This window comes from Polyergus mexicanus, unplaced genomic scaffold (genome assembly GCF_030449975.1).
Source record: "Polyergus mexicanus isolate NDT 795.1 unplaced genomic scaffold, iyPolMexi1.0 SCAF_13, whole genome shotgun sequence".
In the NCBI taxonomy this organism is placed as follows: domain Eukaryota; kingdom Metazoa; phylum Arthropoda; class Insecta; order Hymenoptera; family Formicidae; genus Polyergus; species Polyergus mexicanus.
This window is the reverse complement of record NW_027223333.1, coordinates 3,056,021-3,074,233: the sequence shown is the minus strand read 5'-3', so window position 1 is coordinate 3,074,233 and position 18,213 is coordinate 3,056,021. Positions and strand designations below refer to the sequence as shown.

General features: G+C 30.7%; 4 protein-coding genes across 13 annotated transcripts; 2 read left to right on the top strand and 2 right to left on the bottom strand.

Moving 5' to 3' along the window:
• The first annotated feature begins 316 nt into the window (after window positions 1–316).
• LOC138938876 (hyaluronan mediated motility receptor) lies at window positions 317–4,312 on the top strand. Of its 3 annotated transcripts, XM_070306229.1 has the most exons (6): window positions 317–661; window positions 1,034–1,334; window positions 1,434–1,512; window positions 1,911–2,084; window positions 3,304–3,405; window positions 3,736–4,311. In XM_070306229.1, the coding sequence occupies exons 1-6, from the start codon at window positions 495–497 to the stop codon at window positions 3,849–3,851; spliced, it is 939 nt and encodes a 312-aa protein (XP_070162330.1). In that variant the 5' UTR covers window positions 317–494; the 3' UTR covers window positions 3,852–4,311. The 3 variants fall into 3 exon arrangements, 2 of the variants coding, with proteins under 2 accessions (XP_070162330.1, XP_070162331.1); XR_011447766.1 differs by lacking the exon at window positions 3,736–4,311 and having other exon boundaries at window positions 1,911–2,196; XM_070306230.1 differs by lacking the exon at window positions 1,911–2,084 and having other exon boundaries at window positions 3,736–4,312.
• A 2,676-nt stretch (window positions 4,313–6,988) lies between these two features.
• Window positions 6,989–10,283, bottom strand: Ric (Ras-related protein interacting with calmodulin). Of its 2 annotated transcripts, none has more exons than XM_070305745.1 (5): window positions 9,751–10,283; window positions 9,610–9,666; window positions 9,461–9,549; window positions 9,150–9,341; window positions 6,989–7,619 (listed from the first exon to the last, which is right to left on the bottom strand). In XM_070305745.1, the coding sequence occupies exons 1-5, from the start codon at window positions 9,968–9,970 to the stop codon at window positions 7,383–7,385; spliced, it is 795 nt and encodes a 264-aa protein (XP_070161846.1). In that variant the 5' UTR covers window positions 9,971–10,283; the 3' UTR covers window positions 6,989–7,382. The 2 variants fall into 2 exon arrangements, with proteins under 2 accessions (XP_070161846.1, XP_070161847.1); XM_070305746.1 differs by having other exon boundaries at window positions 9,476–9,549.
• Window positions 10,284–10,468: 185 nt separating this feature from the next.
• On the top strand, window positions 10,469–12,592 carry LOC138938670 (uncharacterized). 6 transcript variants are annotated; one of them, XR_011447740.1, is made up of 4 exons: window positions 10,469–10,660; window positions 10,719–10,914; window positions 11,011–11,158; window positions 11,223–12,592. XR_011447740.1 is itself a non-coding variant. In XM_070305844.1 (4 exons), exons 3-4 carry the CDS (start codon window positions 11,149–11,151, stop codon window positions 11,742–11,744), a joined length of 540 nt encoding a protein of 179 aa, XP_070161945.1. In that variant the 5' UTR covers window positions 10,473–10,660; window positions 10,736–10,914; window positions 11,011–11,148; the 3' UTR covers window positions 11,745–12,591. The 6 variants fall into 6 exon arrangements, 4 of the variants coding, with proteins under 4 accessions (XP_070161942.1, XP_070161945.1, XP_070161943.1 ...); XM_070305844.1 differs by having other exon boundaries at window positions 10,473–10,660; window positions 10,736–10,914; window positions 11,011–11,166; window positions 11,223–12,591; XM_070305842.1 differs by having other exon boundaries at window positions 10,473–10,660; window positions 11,011–11,166; window positions 11,223–12,591.
• A 2,448-nt stretch (window positions 12,593–15,040) lies between these two features.
• LOC138938723 (uncharacterized) lies at window positions 15,041–17,595 on the bottom strand. Of its 2 annotated transcripts, XM_070305921.1 has the most exons (6): window positions 17,394–17,594; window positions 17,066–17,237; window positions 16,759–16,861; window positions 16,266–16,456; window positions 15,667–15,945; window positions 15,041–15,109 (listed from the first exon to the last, which is right to left on the bottom strand). In XM_070305921.1, the coding sequence occupies exons 1-6, from the start codon at window positions 17,447–17,449 to the stop codon at window positions 15,092–15,094; spliced, it is 819 nt and encodes a 272-aa protein (XP_070162022.1). In that variant the 5' UTR covers window positions 17,450–17,594; the 3' UTR covers window positions 15,041–15,091. The 2 variants fall into 2 exon arrangements, with proteins under 2 accessions (XP_070162022.1, XP_070162020.1); XM_070305919.1 differs by lacking the exon at window positions 15,041–15,109 and having other exon boundaries at window positions 15,534–15,945; window positions 17,394–17,595.
• Window positions 17,596–18,213: the final 618 nt, after the last annotated feature.

The following is an 18,213-nucleotide window of genomic DNA, read 5'->3' as shown; positions in this document are numbered from 1 at the left end:
TTCGTTTTCAATAAAAGATATATTTGACCATTTCCAGACTTTTCCAACACCCAGTATATACAATATATTATTTATGTATTATTAAATATATATTAATTTATATATAATAATAATATATGTCGTGACAGAAAAGAAGAAAAAATTTCCAGTAACTTTGTTGCACTTTTTTCTGCGTCACTCGGTATATATATACACGTCTGTCATCAGAGAGAGTCAAAAGCTATATCGCTATCACGATGATGAATTCGTGATTTTTTTCAAATAAACCTAACCCGACGACGTCTTCCTAACGTTTGCCTCCCCCCTCCCCCCTCCCCCTCCCCCCGACGAGAAAATCTGATTTAGAAGTGGGAGTTACGCGGTTCGTGTTTTCACAAGGGAACACGAGCGCGTTAGCGCGAACGTATTTAATATAGATCTCATTTTGCATAACGCGACGTATGTTCCGTTGATAGCGCGACAGCTGACGTACAAAGGATCGGAAAGTAATAGCGATGGGAATCGACGGTATGAGGGTAGGCGGTGGCAGATGCCCGCCTCTCCTGGTCGGAGGACTTCTATTGGCGTGCCTCATGCTCATCTGTAACTGGTGGACCCTCTCGTCCGAGAATCTGGAGCTCGTCAGGCAGATCGACGATCTGAACGAGCAGCTCAAGATCAGGTGAGAACTGTCAACGGCGGTTGACAGTTGCCTTGCGACGAGCCAAATTTTCCTTACAAACTTATATACTTTTCGATTATCATACACTAGGTCTTTTCTTTATAGCTGAAGAAATAAATAATATATAAAGTATATTATTATCATATATTATGTTATATTATTATTATTATTATTATTATTATTTTTATAGTAGATAATAATATACTTTTTCCAAAATAAGAGCTATAAAGAAGAGACTTACTGTCCATTTTTTTACATGTGCGTAACATTATGCTTGCCTTCAGTATGCTTCCCTCAGGTTAGTTTCACCTGTTTTCACAAGATTGTATGCGTTCTTTCATGGCGATACGGAAATTGATTTTTCTCTTTCAGTGCCGAAGAGAGGGATCAATGTGTGACATTGCGCGGTAATTTGGAACAAAGGTATAAGCATACGGAGGACGAGTTGGCTACGTTGCACGTTCGGTTGGAACAGCAAATTGATTTTAAAAAGAAAAATGATGAGCTTGAGGATTCTGTTACTGTGTGCAAAAGCGAGCTGGACTCATTAGCCAAACTGGATGCCACTAGAACCGCGACGCTAGAAACATTGAGATTAGAAAAGGAGACGATTAATAGTCAATTGGATGTGAAGCGGAACGAGTACAAGGAGCTTCAGGAGAAAGTGTACAGAGTACGAACTTTCCTCTTAATAATAACGTTAATGTAAAATTGAATATGATTTGTAAGAAAGTCCTGGAATGACGAGATATACTTATAACTCATTTTACAGGTGAAAGCGGAGATGGACCAACTCAAGCTTAGTTGTACTTTGCCATCTGAGAAGAAAGAAACTCCGAATCTCCAGCTACGTAAGTTATAATTATCTTCATAATGAATTTTGTTTGACATGCTCCTCTATAAGTTTGGGTTTTCTCTATTACAATCAATAATCGCACATCCAAATAATAGTCAAAATTTATTTAACTCGAAGCAATTTATATGCACAATACAAAAAATATTATTTGCATTGCATTACTAGTATAACTGTACGAATCGAGATGTTTACTAACTTATTGTTAGATTGCTAATTTTGTTAGCCTGCTTCAACGGCGGGAAAGAGATGCCCTTTGGTCTTTTTTGTCGAATTTTAATTATGTTTGGGCTACTCATACAGGAATTAACGCGAGTTAATAGGCACATTCCCTTTTGTTTGCACATCTTTGACCGGCTCAGCATTATAAAATATTATCGGGATTTGCTGATCTAGCAATGACAGCGGTTCCTAACAAGCCTCAGTTGCATCCGATACTGGAGCCTGCTGTAAGAGTATCCGTAGCTGGTCAGCGAGGTTTGATGTTCCACGGAATTCCGATCCTACCAACAGATCCACCCGGTGCTGTGCGCCAAACTCCTCGTTTCTCAGTGACTATGTTGAAGAAAGGTAGTGATACCTTTCCTCGTCCACGGGGCGAGAGAATGCTGCCACAGACATGAAATTAAAGATTTGCAATAGATTTGTATATATAAATCACACAATTTTTTTCGGTACACTTGTAAGTGAACCTTTATTAAGTATAAATCCGCTGTATCGCTTTTAACTTAATGATGTGGTATCACGCGTATCCAGTTCCTTTGTTTCATTCTAATGACACATGAAACATCATTTCTCTAATCTTCAATCGCCGAAATATTTTCATACAAGACAGATTATTCTAATTATAACACGATAAATCGTCTGTCTTTATGAAATAAAAACGTAATACAATTAGCTAGCTTTTTTCTTATGCATTTTTACATTACAAAGTTTAATTTCTCTCAATTGTATACCACCTCTATAATTTAAATCAGAATTAATTTCAGAATCAATAAGTGCCATACAACTATTATTACAAATTCATTTTTCTATAAGGATATTGTATTTTCATTATTTTTGTATGACTTTTTTTCTAAATTAATATTAAAGAAGAAAACAAGAATATATTAAATTGTGTTGTGCGTGCTATAAAAGTAAACCTTTACATATCGGATGCTTTGCCATATATGTAAAACATCCAAGATAATGTTGAATGATTTATAAGTTATGTGACAAACAATTATAAGATTTATGAGTAATTTTGCGATTTACTTACGCAGCTTGTTGCAATATGACATTATATTTATAATAAAATCTTATACGAATAATATAAAGTATTTAAATATAAATTAAGACACGCGCAAACTTCAATTTGTATTTGCAAAAAATATGTTAAACAATAAAAAAAAAACGATGTTATAAACTATAACTGTCAACTCTTCAAAAATGTTAGCATAAAACATGTTTACCAAAAAATTACATGTAATATATATTTGGTAAAACACTTTTTTTTATACTATACAAAAGAATTGTGTGTGATCGCGCATATAATAATGATTATTGTTACTATTATTTAAAAAAAAACATTGACATGAGAAAACTAATATATTTTACATTAATATGCATGGAGTACGGACAATCATATGGTGGAAGTTATTATTATTAATTACTAATAAATCTAATATGTGTGATATAACTCTCATTTAGAGTTGCCATTCTGTACAACGTCATAATTAAAATGTTTTCAGAAATATATATACGAATTTCATTTATTTTAGTGTAGTAATTTACCTTACGTGGCTTTCAGTTGAAACGGAATCGAAACAAGTCAATGGCACGTCGAACGATGCCGCAGAACAGGATATCGCAATCGCCGACAACTTGGAAGATCCCGAGAATCGTGCACGTGGTAATTAGAACATTATATATAGTGATCTCACACATCTTATCACTTCTATTTTTTCTGAAACACAGTAAATAATCATGACATTCCATACAGAAAGAGGAATTCGATTGAATTTCTTCTTAAGCACACATTATTGTACACAACTTTTTATAAAATCTCTTTCTCTATTTACATATACATACAAATTAATAATAAAATAAAATAAAAATAATGTTTTCAATGTAGAAAAAAACTGGACTTTAAAATAACTCGAGAGAGAGAGAGAGAGAGAGAGAAAGAACGCAAATTGTAATTAGCGATAATTCTTTTTTTATTTTTTTATTTTGTATATAGATAACAATGCAGATGACATTCAAAATACAGAAGAGACTATGCTACTTCCAGACAATTATGGAGAAGAGGAAAAAATACAAGGTACGACAAAGAAACCTGGAGATAAAAATATATGATATACTCACGCAATATATATATATTTTAAAAGAGAATAACGCAATTTTGCTAAAAAAGAAACTCTAATCTGGTTAAAGTTATAGTTACATATATAAATATTAGCTGATGTCATTATATCTCACACACTATATCATAGAAAGTGTATTTTACTCATTTCATTGTATCATACTTAATTGTTTGTGATATAAGAATTTTTTTATGTATACATTATTCTTTTAAAAGCATGTACATTTCTAATAATCTTTTTACATTATTATAAGGATGAAAAACTACAAAGTAATGTATATATGTGCCAAAATAAGCTTATTCTGCTTTTTGATACGCATATATTTGCATATATTTAAATATATATGGAATTTTTGTGCAATAAGTGAATAGATTGTGATCGTTTAATGATCTGAGAATGAATGTAAAAGCATTACCAATATTTGATAAGAAAAGACAAAATATCTTGAATGATTTTTTAATAAGCCATGTTTTGTGTATCACTTGAAAAAAGTGATAAAACTATGTAATGAATTGTGAATGTTTTATATAAAAGCATAAAATCGGATAAAGAGTCTTTTTTATTAAATAAATATCCTCGTCTTATCTTTTTTTGCCAGTTTTATTATAGTCTTATAAAAAAAATAGACGATAAATTTAGATATACACAAAGTAGTGTTTTGTGCTTTCTGTTAATAAAGGTAAGTAACAATACATATTTGTGATAACGGGAATTAATTAGGCATTATATTGCATCAGTTGATTATTTCACAAGTTATCTCAACTCTTTCATATATTCCTTCATGAATACAGAATTACATTTTTACTGTGGAATTATTTACACATATCCATAATGTGTATGAAATATACAAGTTTTGTGTTAAATCCAGTGTATATCGAAAATATAATTAGCTTACATAAAATTTCACATCTGGGTATCGCGAAATCCTTAAAGTTTATGTGTGATGTTGGTCTGCCCTACATTGTGCGATGCATTATTCAATATATATGTCAGGCTTCTATTTATATATGTATATGTATATGAGTAAAAAATTACATGTCAACCCATGTGGTCCATTTTTTCCTAATATTCTATATATATTAAAATTTCAACATTTTCGAAAGTGTATACACACATTTATATATATATAGCAAATATAAATGAATATGCATATTTAAGTTAAACAAAAATGTAACAATTTAAAACGATCGTCGATTATTATATTGTTCTCGTAAATTATATATGCTGTTGTTCCTTATATAGGTTTATGTTCGCTACATTTTCCATTAGGGTCACGATATTCTCGTTATTACGTACAACATCCACAATCTACGTCACATATTATGCGCTTGATGCTTAATCTATTTATTCTCCTACCTAATAACTAAAACGAACCCGCCAATATATAAAATAGCAACATTACCCAAAGTCTTTTTATGACATGTGCGCTATTTTTTCTCTTTATGGCCATTTTATCTCTCTGTAATGTAGCTACTCTTTCGTAATATTTCTAATCGTAAGACAATAATTATAATACTCTTTGCATATTATATCAATCTCTCTAAACATACAGTTATTACATTTACCATACATTTATTTTCATCAATGCAGTTACACTATATTAATTATATATTTCATTGTCAATGCTGCCAGTAATACTTTAATATTTGCTGCTACAAATATAGCTACACTCTCACTGCTTTATTATGAAACAAATCATCAGTACTTGTTAATAGCCATTGAAAATATTTGAGAATTATATATATATATATATAGTTATATATATTCACAATATATATATCATAAACATGTGTTGCGATTCACTCGACAAATTTGAAAATCATTATGTAAAAATGTGCATTTTAGTCGACGTTTTTTTTTCATGATTAAGTTAATGTACAAGTTAAAGAAGTATTACGACGAAATGCAAAATGTGACTAGGAGAAATTAAGTAACGACTAGATAATTACTATGTGGACTTATGTCTATAAATGATTTTTGTTTCCTCTTTCATTTATATATGTATTAGTGTGAATCTCTTTTACTACAAACGTCTCACTTAACCAGCTCGTGACTAAAGCACTATAGCACTACATTAAAGAATAATTAGTGACTGTGATCAATATTTCTAAACTATATGAATTATAATTACATAATTTTAGAGCTGCGCGTGTGATTATTGGCATGAAGATATTGTTAACAAAAATTAAATTGCATTCAAATGCTCTTTCGGGTATATTTATACCGCAGATACGAGTTCTAACTATTTTAAAGCCTACATGATATTTTCTTCAATTTCTACAGAATTAATGTAATATTTTCTTTTATTGCCAGTTTTTTAATTATTATATCTATGACAGACACACATTCGTATTTTAATTGTATTTTAATTGAGAAATGTCTCTTTGAGATATTTTAAAGAGATCATATATGTGATTCACATAATACATAACAGTTCTAAACTTTGCAACTTTTATATAACTTTCATACATATAATTTGTGTAGCAGTGTATTCTAACTATTAAAATCATTTAATATTGTATATCTCTTGTATTTACATTGAATTAAATTAGAATAAATAAAAAATTCAATTTTCATATCCCTTTATCAATAATTAAATCTGCAACAACCTGTATTGTAAAACTCTTATAATAATATCTTGCACTCACTTTCTTTTTCTGTATTGCTAAGAATCACTTCTTACTTTATATACTTGTTAACACTTTATATATTTCTCTCTTTGGTCACATGATCAGCTACTAATTGTAAACTAGAATCTAAACACCGACTATTAGAAAATGATTCGTTAGAGATGAATTTATCTAAAAATTAAATGAATGCATTTGCTTTAGGCTCTGCGTTTACTTTCGTTTTACGCCACTAATCTTTACGAAACGTAATTTTTAAAAATTGCCGGCCTATACAAAGTAAATTAAAATTGCGGAAGAAATCTTAGAAAACTGGAAGTCTCATAAGTGTGCGGAAAGTACGAATTCACTGTATATATATATATACATACAGGGTGTCCTATTTTAACTTTCACACTGTAATATCTTGAAAACCATGCATTTAAAAAAAAAAAAAAAAAAATGTTTCAGACAAGTTATTTGACTTAAAGGAGGTCAAGAAGATACAAAGTATGTATGTATGTATGTATGTGTGTGTGTGTGTGTGTATGTGTTACGTTTCTTTGTGTTGAGCAGCATGTGTGAATGATCGATTAATCCGAGATCTCAGATCTAAGATAAATACAATATGCATTATTCCAGTCTCTCTCTGTTCTGTTTGCAATTTTAATTTGCTATATTCGGAGTGCATACACCCGCGGGGGTCAACAATAAGGCAGTGAGATGTTAACGAATCATCAGTCTCTAAACAAGGAAAATTATATAGCGTATGAAACAAAAATATTATCGGTAATATCTACTTCGTTGTGTGATCTGTGCAACGATATTATTCTCGTCATTGCTATTGGTATCCTCTATTGGTTCAATAGTCTCACTACTAGAAGATCCCGTTATCGAAACTTTGCAGTTTTTTTTTCTTAGGGTGAATAATGCAAAGCATGCCTCTGCTTTCGTCGAAAGATAAAAGCGAATATCGAACGGATTCGCCACCAACGGCTGCGCTTGCGATGTGAGTTGCGGGATCTCTCTTTAGTGCGTATTTGCTTGACCAGGGAGAAGAATGCATCGTCTACGAAATGTCGGAGAGCAGCGGATGTCTCGTAAAACGGACAGCCAAGTTCCTCCGCCAGTGCCTTGCCCTCCTCCGTGGTCACCTGAAATAACATAACTCCGAGAATTCAATATATATGCGAGAGAGATCAATATACAATATATATATATATATATATATATATACACACACACACAGAGCGGTTCACATAAAGTATTACAAGCCAATAACTCTAAAAATATTTGTCGAATCAAAAAATTGTCTTCATAAGAAAGTTTCGTGTATTCGAGAGACCTTTGTAAACATAAAGTCGCTCTCACTGCCCCTTTAAGGGAGACGAGGAGTAACTTTCTAATTTCAAATGGAACCCTCTATAAAATGTTACATATTTGGATTCTATGGGAAAAAGCAAGTAAATTTTATCTGAAACATTTCTTTGAAAAATTCTTCTATCACTTACAAGCATTTAAACCTGTAGTGATTTCATTTGATTAGACTCAATTGACAAGCTTGCGTTTGTAATGAAAACAAAATAAAAAACAACGCTGGAATATGTACTTGATATCAACAGGAAAAACCATAAATACATATACATTTATCGGGAAACGTAAATACAGATTTATATATTTAGTTAGTTTTAATCTGTCGTTTTAAACATAAACTCAGAAATGTTGTTTAAAGTTAGACAAAATTTTGTAGAAAGAATTAATAAATGTTTAGATGAGAATGGTTCAAATATATTATATAGTTCAAATATTTAATAAAATAAAAAAAGCAAAGAAACTATGAAGTCTTTAATTTAATTTATGGTTTTATCGTTAGTTTGAATGCGCTCTATAAAATTCAAATGTTTATAACTTTTGGTAGAAGCATTTTTCAAAGAAATGTTTCAGATAAAATTTACTTGATTTTTTCCCGTAGAATCCAAATATGTAATATTTTATAGGGAGTTTCTTTTGAAATTATGAAGTTAGCCTGGGAAAGTGATCATGTTTACGTAATTAGAAAGGCTCCTCAAATACATGAAATTTTCCCATGAACAATTTTGTGATATTTTGTGATTGAAATATTTTTAGAGTTATTGGCTTCTAACACATTTTACATGGGCTACCTTATATAGACACCAGGGTGTCTACTCAAATCTTGTAAATAAATGTCCTGATCTTCCAGGCATTTTTCAATAGTTTTGAAATTGGATAGTTTTCATAAGATAAAATTTTCATCCGTGTAACATTTTTATCATTTGAAATTACAAAGAAATATTATTAAGAATAAAGAAATATTATTGCATACTCAATATTTTGTTAAGATATTAAATATATATAAACAGATATATATATATATATATATATATATATATATATATTTATAATATATTTTAAAGAAATAATTAACTTGGCTTACCGACTGTTTACAATATAAAAGCAAAATTATCAGAGAAATTTTAAAATCTAAAGTCCCAATAAAATTCCATGAAAATTCCCTAATTTTTCCACGTAGAAAAGAAAATCTTTGAAAAGTCTAAGTTTTCTACGTTTCTTCAGGGAGTAGACACCTTGATATCTCATTGTTCTTATATATAATTGCTATGTATATTCTGTTATGTCAACTCGACAGAGAGGATCCAAAGTACCTTTCGCTGCTGTTGGAGATCACACTTATTGCCGACTAGTACCAGAGGAATGTCCTCGTTGGCGCGCACGCGTGATATTAGTTTCCTATACTCCATCGTCTCTTGGAAGCTGTGCCTATCTGTCACCGAGTAACATATCATGAAACCTTCGCCGCATCTCATATATTGCTCGCGCATCGCCGTAAATTCCACCTGTGCACAATGCAAGAGGATCGTTCCCAATTGTAATAACATTAAACAAGGATGCACATAAGAGGAGGACATATATCAATGTATATCGCATGATGCCGATTTTGACCATCGTAACATACATAAGAATCTCGAACCTGTCCAGCTGTGTCCAGGATATCCAGGAGAGCCGCCTCGCCATCAATAACCGCTTGCTTCTGATACGAGTCCTCTACGAATGAAAGAGAAATCATTATTAAACAAACTTGAACAGTGCATTTGATTAACTTACCTATAGTGGGATCGTGATAGTTGAGGAACCTATGACTGACAAACTGCAGGGTAACAGCTGAAAAGCAACCATCGTCACAGAATGCGATTCAAATATAACGTTAGATATTTTAATTAATCTTATCGCTTATATATACGATACCTGATTTGCCAACACCACCGTCGCCTAGCACCACGATTTTGTAGACCCTGAGTCCACCTCTGGTGGTGGGCTGCGTCATCACCGGTACAACATCGTCCCCGCCGTTACAGGCGGCGATCTTGTCCTGGGAATTCGCCGCGGTAGCCGACATTCTCCTGGCGGTTGGTCGACGTGCGTGCACGTTGCCCTGCGTGCTTAGCGCCCACGAGAGCGCCGACATACTTGACCCTCGGCGAAGCGACTGACACACTTGATCGCACCGTATCCGGGCGATAAGTTACTGGACGACACACCCGTGTTGTTGTTGTGGATCGTTGCTCCGCGATAAATGCAGGAAAGGATGACGTTACTCATGTTTAACGCCGTGCAAAGGAAATTTGGTTGATCGTGATTTAGATCCTCGCGGCCAGCATGGCTCGTCCAGAGGGCGGAGCGCGCGCAGCTGATCTCGTCAGCCGGTCAACCGGTCCAACCGGACAGTCACGGACAGTTCGCACCCGTAGACTTCTAAATAATATACTAGCACAGTATTATATAAATATATATATATATGTGTGCGTGTGTGTGTGTGTGTGTATGATCAGTAGCGGCACTCCATGTCAATGGGCGCGTTTACAAAACACAACCGTTGAGTAGCAATCGAACGTGATTGGTTCTTACTTCTAGAACCAACAAATCAACGTCGAGTGTTGACAATGACAAGACGATGCTCAATAGTCGTGTTTCCTGAACGCGGCCAATCATTTATGTAGCTGCAGATACACAACAAAGTTGTGATAAGTATTGTTTGTTAATCGTGTGTATAATTCATATAATTATATAATAATTGTGAGATATAAAGCATCATGGTGCATTGTCAGGCTTGTGGCATAACAAAAAAAGCTCGAAATTACGGAATAACGTTTCATCGGTTAGTAATTACTATCAGTAATAATGTTTCATAGGTTAGTAACTGCTATCATAAACAGGTTTCCGAAAAACGAAGATCAAAGAAATACCTGGATCAATTTTATTAATAAGAACAAAGGCTTACATGAAAACTTCAAATGCACTACACTCTGTTCGCAACACTTCGACGCATCATGTTTTGATAGAACATCAGCTGAGAAAGTTCGCTTGAAACTGTTTTCTGTACCAACAATACATATTTCAAGATCAAAATATGTAAGTGGTAAGCTGATAGAATACATTGGAAAAAATACATGTTACTTTATAATTGTAATATAAAAATAACTATTACATAGCTGGTTTTTAATACAGGGAATACATCTCCTTTTCTTTGTGTATATATTTATATTATTTGCAAAGAAACCAAAGAAAATCGATAAGCTTATTTCTGTTTGACACATTGCCACAACCGTGCTATTAGCAAATGTCATAAAAACCAAGCTGAACATCATGCAGCAATGTAACAAAGTAAAAATTCCATAATAATAGAATTCAACGAGTAACAATAATTTATCTCTTTGCAGGATAAAATTACTGCAATGACAGTACGTTCACAGACGGGAAGTATTAATGAAACATCTCAAATAGACGCCACGGCAACTAACAAATCGATAACAGATACAGCAATGATGGATTGTAGTTCCGATATGCATATTTCTAAAATTATGGAAGAGTCAACTGTCAACGATAGTTTGCAAATGGATAAATCACAACTCAACGAACAAGTGAATGTTGATATAAAATCTCAGTCATCTAACAGAAATGTCGACATAAAATCGTTGCCTTCTACTAGCTCTGACATGTTGAGCTGTGAAACTGACGTTCCAATGAAAACTTTGCCAAACGATACACCGGAAAAAGTCATATTAAAAAATAAAGTTGTATCATTGGGACGATCACTTGTTGAAAAGTCAAATGCTATCAGGAAATTACAGAAAAAGAATTGGAATCAGCAAAAACAAATATCCAAATTAAAATCCGTTATACACCAGCTATACACAAGCTTGGTAGAAAAAGAATTAAAGAAACGTAAGGCTCTGAAATGAAAATCACAAGTTTAAATAATCGCGGGATAGAGTAAAAGCTAGATGTGGATGATGGTGCGCCAATTTCACAGAAAATTTGTTTTTCTATAAAACTAATCCACTACTATCCGCGTTAGACTCTTACTATCCCCTAATTAAATGCTGTTAGACTGAGTGTATATACAAAATGTATTTACATGTATTTACAAAATGTGTGTGTGTGCGCGCGCGCGCGCACGTATAAATGTGTGGGTTGTGTAAGCGTGACAAGACGGCCGAATCGCTGTATATTGAATGCGTATATATATGTACAATACATGTGTATATCGTATATGTCGTAGCTAGATTACATAATCCGTCGTTTTATAAAACGTCTAGGCATTTTATAAAGTGCGGCCACATTATCAAATCATGGTTTAAAAATGAAGTATTTTACAATCTGGCTAAGAATTTAGTCTTTTTATAAAACGCTAACAAGCCAAATGAATCAGCCAGAATCTAAAAAAAATTCTTAGATTGTAAAATATTTCATTTTCAACCATGATTTGAAAATATGACTATACTTTATAAAATGCCTAAACGTTTTATAAAATGATAGATTATGTACCATAATCTGGTTACGACATATATACCTTAATATATCTTATGATAAACCAATAATAGCTGTGGAAAGACATTATTATCTTACAGAAATATTCTGTTTTATAGAACAAAATATTTTCCAGATATAAATATGCATTTTTATAAATTGAAAACAATTTAATATTATCAATGTCATGCTTATAAATTGTACATGTATCTGTAGATTCCATCAACATATATAAAAATAGTTTTACAGGGTTTCATTACATCTTCATTTTTAAAATATTGTATATTATTTTTTTCTCTAAATTCTATAAAAATTTAATAACATTATGTGAAAAGGAAAAATATATATATATATATTAATGCATAAAAATATATGTATCATATGTAAAAATAAAATTGTATGTTGGGTTCGTAAATAAAACAAGTTATTTATTAATTTTGTTATCATATTTGGAGTAACAAAATCATTAAGAGTCATTATTTGCCAAGCTGAGTATTTCTATTATTATTTCGGAAATTATAGACCTATGTCTAATGTATCTATATTTATTTATTTTAAACACGTAAATTAGAAAGTGGGAGCAATACATATATTAAACTGTATAAAAGAGAGCAGGAGAAAAAATATATAATAAATTGTAGAAGTATTTAGAAATGTAACAAAATGTTTATTATAAAATGCATGTTTTCTTATTGATAATGTAAAAATTTTTGTCACATACAAAATTGAATATATGTAAGAGATTGTTGTGAGATGTATGAAGCTAGATGTTTTATTATTTAGAGTTACGATACATCATTTTCAATTTGAAAAGATACGAGGTAATTAAAAAAAAAAAAATGATTTATATAACATAATTCTATATATTAAGAATAGATATCTAATCTCTAATACATCAGTTCAAAAATTCTGATGGATTCTGTACTCACTATTTAATGAAATCTTGATTTTCTGTTTTTCTCAGAAAATCTATTGCAACGGGAACAGAATTGCTAATGACTTAAATTGCTAATCTAATATTTAGTTTTTTATTATAAAAATTTATATGTTCCTTAGACAGTTTATTACATAATTTGAGATTATCCATTTCTTGCAAAATATGCAGTGTTCGGATATATTCAAATATTTTTCCTGCTTTAGAGTAAAGCATTTTATCAAAAAATGTGTTTCTAATAAGTTTAATCATGTAGACAGTCGTACGCAAGTATGCAGACATCAAGTATGCAATAAACATTAATCAGTATTGAGAGATATATGAATGTCTGGAGTTTAAAAAAATTTGAGGAATCACACCCAAGTAATTCAAAAGTTTTCAAATTGGCTTTGGCACCATCATAAAGCGACGAAATGTACAATAATATTAACTTCATAGAGTTCTATAAGAGCATGAATAAGTAATTGTTTTTGTATAACACAGAAAATTTATTAATAAAGAAATACGTGATTGGACATTTAAATTTTCTAGTACAAGATACAATTTGAAATACTAAAGCCTTTATCGTCAATTCTTGGCTTATATTTTGACTAATAGTACCATAATCAATAAAACCTCTATGTTTATCTTTGGTTTGGCCATATACAATTTGTTGACGTAATGACATAGAATCAAAAATTAATGTAACATTATTTAAAGAATCTGGTTTAGAAATATTTTGTTTAAAATATTTAAAAACTTCATTCGCAAAGCCTACTTCACAATGATAATTAGCCATCTATGCACAAAGTGTTGCATTATGAGGCAAGCAAAGAATAGTACGTAAAAAATTATATATGCTTTAAAACTATAAAAATATAAGATCAAGACAAATTGTTTCATGCTGCCATATTTCATTTTTTTACGAATACTATTTTGAAATTCATTGAAAATTAAATTTAATTTTGTTCCTGTAAATTATTTTACTAATGCATTTTCTAATTCCTTCGAATAATTATCTTTTTTTCGGAAATACGTCATAACTGCATCATAATATTTAATTTTGTTTTCTTTTCGTTTTAATTTTGTGTACAAATTCTTAGTTTTTTTCCGAAGAGCCTGTTCTATTGGAGATCATGGCATTCTTTTTTGCGATTTCTGGATGCTTTTATCTCTGGTTTGTGTAGAAGTTTGCGTATATGTATCTCTAATCTCTGTAGAAGCTTGCATATATGTATCTCTGGTTTGTACAGAAGCTTGCATGCAGCATGTATCTTTGGTTTGCGTAAAAGCTTGCTTGCGTATATCATCAATTTTAGGGACAATTTCTTCTACATTGCTGTCCAATGATACATTCATTAAATTTTTTCATTCTATAAAAATGTTCATAATACAGAAAACAATATTATATGATATATAAAAACAAAGATCATTTTTCCTATTAAGTAGCAATATTGCAATTAATACCCTTCATAATTTTAAATATTTGAAGTTTCTGCATAAAAATTATTATAAAATATATTTCATGTTATTGATTAATATTCTGAATTATACAAATTATTATATTTTACATGATTAGTACTAATGAATGTTGTAATTATAATCAAACGCATAATTTTTAAAACAATACAATTTCTTCAAATCAAAATTTTTAACGCTTACCAAAACAAAATGTTCAATGATAGATGTAGAATTTTGTTTAAATATTGTTGGAAATGCATCCTTCTTTAGATAACGTTTCGAACTCGAGCAACGATAATCAGATTCTGCAAAATGCTTACTGCATATACGAATTGATGTAAATTTTTTTAATCTCTCCATTAAATGTTCTGGAATATATAATTTAACCAGATCTGAAATGTTGCACTATGTACACGTGGAAATCTTAAAAAAAAAAAAAAAAAAAAAAAAAAAAAAAAAAACGCTATTAGTATTGCGATTAATTATACTAATTAATTCATGCAAGAAATGAATAAAAATAAATAACTAAAATGAATAAACAAGTCAAAATGAATAAATAATGAAGTAATTGGTTAATGAATAAATCGAATACCGTAAAAAATCCATGAATAAATATAACAAACAAATAAGTGAACAAATAATAGATAAATTAATCAATATTGGAATTAAGCAATCGATGCATATCTATTTATAAATATATAAATATTTATTTATTCATTTGTATACTTATTTATTTAAATGTACAATATATTTATGTATTTATATAAATATTAATAAAGAAATGAAGGAAGGAATGAATCAGTGTTGATGAAATCAATAAGTATTTTTTATATAATATGGTAAAATAATTTTATTACACTTTGTTACAATTTTATTCGTTTTTAAATAAAATTAGTTTTAGATATTTTTGTCGAATATGATCGTTTTTTTTGGCCTTTATTTGGAGCCTTCATTGACCGATAAATGTTATTTAAACGTACCATTAAAATGTCAGCAACAGTTTCAGAAATGTAATTTCTTTTCTTCAAATCGAAGACCAGATCCTTTAGCAAAGATATACGTTGCTTGCATCTACTGAATTTTTTCTGCAACGTTTCAATTCTCTGTCGTTGCTGTGTAACGGTACATCGTATTACATTGATGGCTTTTGTAGCTTGTCTTGGCGTTGCCAGATGAGATAACTGGATATCACCAACATAACGTGGATCTAGTATCATTGGTGGAGCAGATTCACAAATGGCTGGTGTAAGGGCAGAGACCTGATAGATTATACAAAACTTATATTATTATACATATTTATACATATGTTTACTATATATCCAATACAAAATAGGGGATTTATTATTTTTAGATTATAAAATATAAAATAAATTAATAGATATTAGAAGGATTAAATATAATTACAATATAATTATTTTATATTTTTATCGAACAATGTAAAATTTATCACATTTATTGTAAAACATATACTTTTTATCGTAAAGAAAGATACAAAACGCCATCTCAGAATTGTAATAGTTATGTCAAAAATTTATTTTATATAAGGTACAAATAGTTACTTCAATGAAGTAATACTTACTGGTAATTTTTGAATGGGGATTGTTGAATCAATACCATCATTAGAAACCAATTCGCTAAAATCGAAATCAAAACGTTCCTTCTTGCTGCTGCAATGAGCATCTTCTTCCCGTATCAAGGAAGTTAGGCAATGATCCAGAGGAATTTCACAATTGCCTATTCCAGTACAATGAGCAGGATCGCTATCTATATCTGTCAGAAATAGTATATAAGGGATTATTAAAAGTAACAGTATACAAAGATCGACGAAATGTTGTCAACAAATAAAAGTTATACAAATTTTTTGTTACCGAAAATATAACTTCTGGTTGTATTTAGATATCAAGCTGGATATATAAAAAATTAATATTTTGGCATCCTTCAAGTGATCGAACTTTGATCGAATATCTTATTTGATTATTGAAAAGTTAATGTCTTGGTATATGTTTTGATTCGCTACTGGTGTGTACAAATCAAAACGTTTAAACAGATATACAAACAAAGATGATACTCACTTTCTGTTACTGTTGTGGACTGCGAATCATTCACGACAATGATATTGTCATTCTTCAAATCACTATTTATGATTCCGGTGGAACAGATATTGTCATCATTAGTCTGAAGGCCATTGCATGTGAACAAATTTTAGTCATAACTGTAAACCCGTAAGCAAATCAAATCAATCACAGTTCAAATATTTTTATCACGTTTTAGAATACTTGATTATGATTGATCTATTTGTTTACGGCCTTACGATTAAAACTTTTTAACGTGCAATGGCCTTTTACTGGCATTTCCAATAATAGAGAAGTGTGCCCTCACCGAATATATGCAAGGCACAGCTTCTGCCTGCACAACGACACACCTTGAACGCTTTTTCAGATCCTCAGGTTTGAAGTGATCTGTACATAATCTATGTGAGTCATATAAATTTTTCTCGCTCTTCTTACAGAAATTCAACCACTGCTTCCTGATGTGCTTATTTGATGGAAATCTGTTGACAAATAAAATGCATTTGTGTAATTAAAATGTAAAAAAAAAAAAAAATAGTTTCAATAGTAACTAATTTAAATAGTTCAATAATTAAATTCGTTGCTGAGATTATTGACATCACGCAAACTGACAATAAATTACATACATTTTTACTCACCGTAAATAGGAAACAGATTTGTCCTTTCTACCACATAAAATACAATACAAGCCCATCTTGTTTGAATTTGACACTGTATATTCGCGAATGGGCACGTTTTACAATGAAGTTTAGAATCTGGAATGAATATGTTTCAGCATGTAACTAACATAACCTTATTTTTCAGTGGGCCACCCCCTTAAGCCCGTATCACACTACGTATTAAAGATTGAGATTGAAGATTGAAATTTGACCAATCAGGATAAAAAAATTTTAGTTCCTTTTGTTCTGATTAGTCAAATTTCAATCTTTAATCTTCAATCTTCAATTTTCAATGCATAGTCTAATACGAGCTTAATGACTGTGTCTGACTACGCATTGAAGATTGAGATTGAAGATTGAAATTTGAAATTTGTACAATCAAAACAAAAAAATTTTAGTTCCTTTTGTTCTGATTAGTCAAATTCCAATTTTTAATCTTCAATCTTCAATTTTCAATGCATAGTCTGATACGGGCTTAATGCTTGTTTCTGACTACGCATTGAAGATTGAGATTGAAGATTGAAATTTGACCAATCAGGATAAAAAAATTTTAGTTCCTTTTGTTCTGATTAGTCAAATTTCAATTTTTAATCTTCAATCTTCAATTTTCAATGCATAGTCTGATACGGGCTTAATGACTGTGTCTGACTACGCATTGAAGATTGAGATTGAAGATTGAAATTTGAAATTTGTACAATCAAAACAAAAAAATTTTAGTTCCTTTTGTTCTGATTAGTCAAATTCCAATTTTTAATCTTCAATCTTCAATTTTCAATGCATAGTCTGATACGGGCTTAAT

Bases quoted from the DNA above. Each gene is read 5' to 3' on its own strand.
- LOC138938723 (XM_070305919.1), bottom strand. From the start codon at position 17,449: ATGGGCTTGTATTGTATTTTATGTGGTAGAAAGGACAAATCTGTTTCC. The intron at 17,238-17,393 runs GTGAGTAAAAAT...ATTTGTCAACAG, and splicing joins AAATCTGTTTCCTATTTACG to ATTTCCATCAAATAAGCACA. The intron at 16,862-17,065 runs GTGAGGGCACAC...AATGGCCTTCAG, and splicing joins CTGTGCCTTGCATATATTCG to ACTAATGATGACAATATCTG.
- LOC138938670 (XM_070305841.1), top strand. From the start codon at position 10,596: ATGGTGCATTGTCAGGCTTGTGGCATAACAAAAAAAGCTCGAAATTAC. The intron at 10,661-10,718 runs GTTAGTAATTAC...TATCATAAACAG, and splicing joins TACGGAATAACGTTTCATCG to GTTTCCGAAAAACGAAGATC. The intron at 10,915-11,222 runs GTAAGTGGTAAG...ATCTCTTTGCAG, and splicing joins ATATTTCAAGATCAAAATAT to GATAAAATTACTGCAATGAC.
- Ric (XM_070305745.1), bottom strand. From the start codon at position 9,970: ATGTCGGCGCTCTCGTGGGCGCTAAGCACGCAGGGCAACGTGCACGCA. The intron at 9,550-9,609 runs GTAAGTTAATCA...TTTCATTCGTAG, and splicing joins CTATCACGATCCCACTATAG to AGGACTCGTATCAGAAGCAA. The intron at 7,620-9,149 runs GTACTTTGGATC...ATGTTATTTCAG, and splicing joins ATCTCCAACAGCAGCGAAAG to GTGACCACGGAGGAGGGCAA.
- LOC138938876 (XM_070306229.1), top strand. From the start codon at position 495: ATGGGAATCGACGGTATGAGGGTAGGCGGTGGCAGATGCCCGCCTCTC. The intron at 662-1,033 runs GTGAGAACTGTC...TTTCTCTTTCAG, and splicing joins AACGAGCAGCTCAAGATCAG to TGCCGAAGAGAGGGATCAAT. The intron at 2,085-3,303 runs GTAGTGATACCT...CGTGGCTTTCAG, and splicing joins AGTGACTATGTTGAAGAAAG to TTGAAACGGAATCGAAACAA.